This window comes from Pseudoliparis swirei, chromosome 18, assembly GCF_029220125.1.
Source record: "Pseudoliparis swirei isolate HS2019 ecotype Mariana Trench chromosome 18, NWPU_hadal_v1, whole genome shotgun sequence".
Classification (NCBI taxonomy): domain Eukaryota; kingdom Metazoa; phylum Chordata; class Actinopteri; order Perciformes; family Liparidae; genus Pseudoliparis; species Pseudoliparis swirei.
This window is the reverse complement of record NC_079405.1, coordinates 25,096,826-25,105,075: the sequence shown is the minus strand read 5'-3', so window position 1 is coordinate 25,105,075 and position 8,250 is coordinate 25,096,826. Positions and strand designations below refer to the sequence as shown.

The window sequence follows — 8,250 nt, the reverse complement described above, 5'->3', positions numbered from 1 at the left end:
TCACTTTTAAAATTCTTCTTAACCTACAAAGCCTTGATTGGTGATGCTCCATCATATCTTAAGCTTTGTCGTACCATATTGAAATGCGGGACTACTTGTAGTTCCTAGAGTCTTAAAAGTAGAATGGGAGCCAGAGCCTTTAGTTATCAAGCTCCTCTTTATGGAACCAGCTTCCAATTTCAGTCCGGGAGGCAGACACAGTCACCTCGTTTAAGAGTAGACTTAAGACCTTCCTCTTGACAGAGTTTATAGTTAGGGCTGAATCAGGTTTGCCCTGGTCCAGCCCTTGATATGCTGCTATAGGCTTATAAGGATGAATTCATCTCTCAATCACACGTTACTAACTCTGCTTTCTCCCGGAGTCCTTGACTTCATCGCCTCATGGGGTCATCGGACCCTATGAGACGACATAGATCCTATCTGCCTGATGGATCATTGAGGTCTGGGTCGTGGAATTCCTGCTGATACGCCACTGTCCTGTTGAGACTCGCCTACTGTTGCCGCCATCTGCCTGATGGATCGTGGAGGTCTCCATCGTGGAATATGCCTACTATGAACTATTCATACACTCTGTCATATTCATTGAATGTATTTTAACTCTAAATCTGTCCTTCTGTACACATTACATCTATTGGATCTGTCCATCCTGGAGAGGGATCCTCCTCTGTTGCTCTCTGAAGGGTTATTTGGGAGTTTTTCCTGGTCCGATGTGAGGTTTTGGGGCAGGGATGTCTATGTGTACAGATTGTAAAGCACTCCGAGACAAATTTGTAATTTGTGAAATTGGGCTATACAAATAAACTGAATTGAATTGAATTGAATTGAACCCCTCATTGTCCTCTGTGGCGTCTATCATGCAGGTAGTTTCATGCGTCCTGTTTTTGATTCGTGTGTCTCCAGCCCAATGCAAGATTAAGTTTATTTAGTTTGTGTTGATCACAGCATTGAAACATTACACAGAAACATTTATTTACAAAAACATACTGGGGATAATCTACAAGCCAGCAGAATAGAATTCAACCATATAAAATAATATCGTAGGCCGAAACCAACAGTAATATATTCGGCTACCTGGGGGCAGCAGAGACAAGTTGTTTACCACATTGCACTGGAAGAGTATATATTTATAGTTCTTGTATCTCCTTATACAAGAAACATTAGCTTTGATTTGGAGTCGGGTCTCTCTTCTAGTTGCTAACTGTAAATCCAGTCTTCCATGATCAGGTTTCATCAACTCATGATAATATATATATATAAATAAATATATTTATATATATATGCAGCTTTATATATATATATTTATATACATATATAGAAACGTATATACATATATAAACATACATATGTATATATATATACATATATATAAAGCGGAATATACATACATATATAAATATATAGATTTATATTTATTTTACTTATTTATACTGTATATATATACAGTATAAATAAATATAAATAAATCTATATATTTATATATGTATGTATATATATTTTTTTGTTTTTTTTGTTTACCTACTTATTTATTACTCTCTTTAGCTGCTAAAGGCTCGTGTTGGATGTGGTCATGTTGCTGCTTGCTACTGAGCAATGATGTGAAAGAAGCTGTTATTATTATAGTCATGTTTACGAGAAGACTTGTTAAGATTAATTGTCTTCTCTGTTAAACTCCACTGACGTCATCGCAGTCGTGGTTCCTAAAGGCAGCACGTGAGGAGGCGTGAGCATGGCGTGACGCACTAATTCCACAAGATGGCGCTGTGACTGTATTCTTTATTTTTTGGACAGTGGACGATGTTGGAATCACTTCACCGATCTGCAACTTACTAAACAAATACTGTTGTGATTACAAAAAGAAGAAAAAAGAAAAAGAAGAAAGTACATGAAAGACATGAAGCCCTTTCTCCCATAACCTCAAATACCATTTCAGCACACTTTCAGAATTGTTACACAGACACACACACATATATATATATATACATATGTATATATATACATATATATAGACACGTATAAATATACATATATATTCCATATATATTAAAGAACTATGAATATATATAACATATAAATATATATTTATATACATATAAATATATTTATGTAAATACATATATATGTATTATGTAAATATATATACTGTGTGAGAAAATACATTAAACCACAAACTCAGATTATTCAGTGAAACTTTGAGTTTGTGGCTATATTTCAAATAAAATAAAAACCTTATCATCTCTCGTTTAGAAATCAATAACAGATTGCATTGTACGTCTTTATTGGTGTATAATATTCACGACTAACGCCCCGTGGTTCAAACTGTGTGTACGGTTAAAGACAGCAGGCGGGACAGATTAAAAAATGTAAACTTAAAAAGATCAACTTCCCACCGTTCATTTCTAGGAAACGCGTTCAAATGTGAGATATTTACGACCCGTAATCTACGACACGCTATTGATTTACAGAGGCAGCGCCGCTTAACGTGTTATGTCAGCGTTATGTAAGCATGTGTGTTGTTATGAGGAGCTGTCAGGTTGTCTGACTGCAACACGTGTAAGTCGCCGAGGACTGAAACCCAAATTCCACCAAGGAGGGGGGGGGAGGAGAAAAAAAAAGAAGCTTTATTAATATTTTAATATATATCAATAATACTTTATATACAAAATATGTACAACAAACAACCTTTTTGTTACATTTCAAAATAAAAATCCCAAGTACCTCTCTTTCTCTCTCGCTATACAAAACTATTATTTTTCTTTGAACTTTACATTCACTCTGCCACAGACACGACAATTAAAGCAAAAAATACATTGAAACACCTGCTAATCGCCGCGTGTGTGTCTGTGTGTGTGTGTGTGTGTGTGTCTGTGTGTGTATTGTGCGTCCGTCCGAGTAAAGGCAACAGCATGAGTTAAAGTTCAGGCCTTAACTTGACTGGGAATTTTGTGGGCGAGATGCAAATCTGGTTGAGCGCGCCACGCCACCGCACACCTTTCATCTTGTCACGCGGCACGGGGGGGGGGGGGGGCTCAACCTTCATCTGGCCGTCACGCCAATACACTCGGAGGGTCATGTATCAAAAATAGAGATGTGCGATAAGCAGAAGCAACAACAAAAAATAATTATTATAGTGATTACAAGACGTGATGACTTCACGGGGGAGGGGGGAGGGACTCCATCCAGATGCACAAACAGTCGTGAGTCACAAATAAAAAAAATCGTTGAAAAAGCACGGCCAAATCACTGTCATTTTTTTTCGTTTTTTCAAATAGACGACGAGCGGCACACCCGGTGCCGTGACACAACGCCGGGAACACAGTTCACCTCTCGGCCGCGAGGTCGTCGTGGCCTCGAGCGTCCTTTGTGACGTCTCTCATCAACATTGTTGTTTTTTGTTGTGTTTTTTTTTTTGTGGAACATTCTTGCCTCAATGAGCCACAAACACTTAAAAGTGGATCCTCCGTTCACGGATTCCACCGCAGGTCGAAAAAAAAATCATTCGAGCAGCATCTACGAGGGACTTTTGTTCAATCTTTACATTCAATACAGTGTGTGTGTGTGTGTGTGTGTGCAAAACTAAGTAGGTCCAAATAATTATTTTGGGGGGATGGGAAAGGGAGGAGCTTACATTCTGTGTTTACCTCGGGCAGTCGACACAGAGCTCACTGGAAAACAAAATAAAAACACTCGCGACCGTCTCGCTTCCTCATCGTCTTTTCAACGGATTTTCTTCACAGTGTTTCAGAGCTGTGTGACAAGGGGGGGGGGGGGCTCAAGGACACCCCTAAAAGTCTGGTTTCAGTGTGCGAGGGGCCGATGACAGGCGACAGTGACTCTCTTGGGGTCGTTGACTTGTGTGTGGGGGGGGGCAATGTTCTGATGGGCCGTGGTTTTAAGGGATACCAGAGCTTGTTTTGGGGTTTTTTGTTTTGTTGGGGGGGGGGAGACCCTTTTTTTTTCTTCTTCAACCACATCAACATTCAGAGGGCAAGACTCCAACGGAAACACGTCTGCTCAGTCTTTGGTTTCCGGGTTCACCGGGGGGGGGAGCTGCTTCAGAGCTCTGTGCAGGGCGGGGGAGTCCGCGGGGTTCTGGTAGGACGCCGGAGACCCCGCCCCCGGGGACATGGCCGTCGTCTCCGGGGTCACGCCCGCTGCGGAGCATCCCATGCCCGGGTACATGAGCGGCAGGCCCCCGTGGTACCAGTGCTTCTCCAGCATGGGCAGGTAGGCCGCCGCCGCCGCGGGGGGGAGGAGGTAGAAGGGGAGGCAGAACGGCGGCTGGTTGGGGCCGAAGCTCATGTAGCCGCCGGGGCCTCCCGCCACGCGGCCGGAGAGAACCTCGTCCGAGGAGGAGGAGGCGTCGGCCCTCGACTTCTTGGCCCGCGGCTCGTCGCCCTCCAGCTTGATGGCGGCGGCCGCCTCGGACGCGGCGGCGCGCCTGCGCTCCCCCTCCTTGGCGTGGCTCTCTGACCACTGGGCTTTGGCGTCGTGCTCGCCGCCGCCGTAGCCGCTGTCGGTGTCCGTGTCGCTGCCGCTCAGCTCCCCCCCCGCCGCGTGGGGGCAAGTCCTTTGAATGACGGGGACGCAGTTCTTGGCGGTGCCGTCGGACGCCGCCCGCTTGGGCTCGCCGGCGTGCTGCTTCTTGGCGATCTCCGACGCTTGAGGGGCGGAGTCGTCCGGCCCGCTCTGGTGGTGCAGGACCTCCGCCGCGACCTTTTGGATGTGGCCGATGACGTGGGAGGGGGTCAGGTCCCTGCTGCTCTCTTGGCTGGTCAGGTAGCGGAGGACCTCCTTCGCACACAGGTGGAAGCCGGAGCGGAACATCTCCTCGCTGCTCTCCGCGTCGCCGCCGCGATCGCCTGGTCCATCGAGAAAAACACGAGGTCAGATTTTCCCTGCGCTGTTTTTCACCGCGCCGTTTTTATTTTTTAGACCCAAAACTCACCGATCTGCGGGTCGTTCTGCAGCGCCATGAGCTTCTGCTGCTGCTGCTCCAGGACGCCGCTCAGGGCCTTCACGTGCTTCAGCGTGAGCTCCAGCACCACGGCTTTCTCCAAATGACCCAGCGTCTAAAAACAGGAAGACCTTCGATCAGCATGTTGATCTTTCTTATGTAACACATTCTGCCGCCAAACAGAGGACAAGCGCCGAAAACCCCCCCCGGTGGAAGTCATGCGATACAGATACACACACACACACACGGAGAGAGAGAGAGAGAGAGAGACACACACAGAGAGAGAGAGAGAGACAGAGAGACACACACAGAGAGAGACACACAGACACACACAGAGAGAGAGAGATGCACACACACACACACACACACACAAAGAGAGAGAGAGACACACACACAAACACAGGAAAAACCCTTGACAAATGAAAATCAAAAACTTTGTTTGAATTTTAACACAATTTGACTTTTATTTATAAATATATATATATAAATATATACATATATATATAAATATATACATATAATATATATAATACATTTTAAAAAGGACAAGATGACAAATTTTAAAAAACGAAACAAAAAGTTGTTTATTCATAACTTCTCTGCTTTCGAAATGCAAAAGTGTTTTTTGTCTTATTTTTTTACATTAATTGTTTTAGTAATTCTTTTGAGAGACTCCCAAAACTGAATCACCGGCAGCCTCGCGCGGACACGGCCGAGTGGCGGGTTCGATTCTCCGGCTGCGAGGAGCGGACGTGCGCACGCACCGAGCCGGAACCACTCACCGTGAGCTTGAGGTGCTCCGGCAACAGATCCTTCAGCTGGGCGATGCACTCGTTGATCCTGTCGCGCCTTTTCTTTTCGATCAGCCGGTGGGGCAACTTGTAAGTCTCCTGGAGAGGAAGGAGGAAGAGGAGGGAGGATATGAAGATATATACATGAATGTCTGTGTGAGTCCAGGAGACTCGGTGGAAACTGACGGATGGCGGGGAATATTCTTCGCATTTTTTCGACTTTTTAAATATATTTTTTAATGAGTATTATTGTGTGTTACCTTGCTGTCATCCCCGCGCTTCACGCCCCTCCTGGGTTTATACATGGAGAAATCGATTCTTCGGAGACAAGATAACATTAGTTAGAACCTCAGTTGGGAAAATGGGCTAAGCTTTAAAAAAAAAAAACGCGTCACGTATAGTTGAATATTATAGGACGGAAACAAATAGAAATAGAAAAAAATATATTTATATATATATTTTTACCCTTGCATGTCGGCTATATCCAGTGACGGCGGTGGTTGCGCGCTGGTAATCCTCTCCATGTTGCTCAACCGTGAAGAATTTTCGGGGGGTTTGGGGAAGGGGGGGGGGGGGGAGAAGAAGAAACAAGAAAAAAAGCCTCCAAAAAATGTTCCAAATGTATATCTCTTCGAAACGCACTTCCAAACTGAGGAAGAAAGATTTTTTTTTTTTAAATTAAAAAAATCACACAAAAAATAAAAATAGTATCTCCTGTTATCCGGCGCGCGTGTGCGTTTTCTTGTGTTGTTGTTCCCCCCGCTGTGCGCTGCGAGTCTTTTTGGGGCAGTGCGCAGTTGTTGCCGCCCGAAAGGTCCGGGCTCGCTGGTCGGTGTGGGGAGGATCCGCGCGCGGCTGAGCGTGTGAGGGAGCGGGGTGGGTTCTGACTACGTGTTAAATAAACCCTGTGACTGCAGGCACGTCTCTCTCCGGCTGGAGACACCAGACTCGACACCGTCACATGAGCCTCACGTGTTGGACGGCGCTTTCAACTCCTCACCCTCCCCGTGCAACACACGCACACGCGGACGCGCACACACGCACGCACGCGCGCACGCCTCCCTCCCTCCTCCCCGTGTGCCCTGCTGCTGGAGTACACAACCCATTTTCTGTAGTACTCCTCCACCGGGAGCCGAGTCCCGTGTACCGCCGCAATGCTCCTCGGGTCCACAGGACCGGACCGTGTTCACAAGGAGAGAAAGTAGAGCAGCGGAATGTTACCAAACCTTTCTATAAGCACTATACCACCAATAACCCAAAACACAGACGTCTAGTGACGTAGCCTATTTTAATATTTCAGAAAGAAAAATAAAATCTGCATAGCTTATTAGGTAAAGGCCTGTATGTATACGAGGGTAAGTTCACAGTAAAGTAAAATGTGAGACAAAAGTACTAATGATGATTATTATCATTATTGTTGGCTATAAGTGTGTTGTTATCTTAATAAAACAATAGTCTAACTTTCCCTAATTATTACTAAGTTCTGACACTTTTTTTTCTTTTAATTTATATAATTGTATTATATATATTAAATATAATATAAAAGATATAGCACGCGGTGTTTAATAATAAATGCCAGTGTTTCAAAAGGGCCAACAAGGTCATCTTTCCACATTTTTTAGCCTGGCATGAGTCACGCGCGAGGGAAGGACACCGTGTAATTTTACCCCGTGTACCCACCCCGCGGTGTGGCACGTGCACTGCGGCGGGTTACGGTCGCCGTGGCGGAGCGTTTTGTTTTCCCTCTCGTGCCGCTTGCTGTACCGGTAGTATTAAACCTGCCTCTACCCACCAACCAGGCTGTCACGTGGAGCTCCTCATGGGCGCGAGAGAGCCGAGGAGCCGCTCTCGGCCGGTGACGTCAGGCGCGCAGACAGCCGAGGGTTCCCGATTGGTCGCTCGGCTCCTCCCACCGACGACCCGAAGCAGCCACGGAGACTAAAGATAGAAGCGGCTCCACGACAGCGGCGCGCCGGGCAGGAAGCGAGGGGCGCGGGAGAGGAGGCCTCTGTCAGCGTGTGCTTTAAACACCGATAAGAACAGAATGAAATCACGATGGCGACTCTCCGCTGTTGTTGTTGTTGTTCATAGCGCTGTTGTCAGGGGTTTGCTCTTTCCACGTTTCTTTTTTCATAGACTATGGATCACTACAAGTTTATTTTTTACATATATAATGAGACACTATTCCATGTCTTCCTTCATCAGGCCACACCGCATCTAAAACTATGTTTTCCCCAATATATTTTTATATTGTAAGTAATAATTCCACACACACACGTGTATATATATATATACACATACATACACATATATATATAAATACATTTCAATAAAAGTCCTTTAAAAGTACAAAATGTAGCATAGGCATTCCTAAAAACTAAAAGTGCAACATGGCTTCCGTCTATATAATATATATAATTTGATTAATAATATGATTCTTCTTAATTGGTCATGATTGAGCTAATGTTAACTACTTCATATGCTGTTGGGTAGTTTTTTTATTAT

General features: G+C 45.0%; 1 protein-coding gene across 1 annotated transcript; it reads right to left on the bottom strand.

Annotated features, from left to right (window-relative positions):
* Nucleotides 1–2,616: 2,616 nt before the first annotated feature.
* bhlhe40 (basic helix-loop-helix family, member e40) lies at nt 2,617–6,829 on the bottom strand. The gene is made up of 5 exons (XM_056438374.1): nt 6,211–6,829; nt 6,006–6,063; nt 5,737–5,844; nt 4,946–5,069; nt 2,617–4,859 (listed from the first exon to the last, which is right to left on the bottom strand). Exons 1-5 carry the CDS (start codon nt 6,267–6,269, stop codon nt 4,012–4,014), a joined length of 1,197 nt encoding a protein of 398 aa, XP_056294349.1. The 5' UTR covers nt 6,270–6,829; the 3' UTR covers nt 2,617–4,011.
* Nucleotides 6,830–8,250: the final 1,421 nt, after the last annotated feature.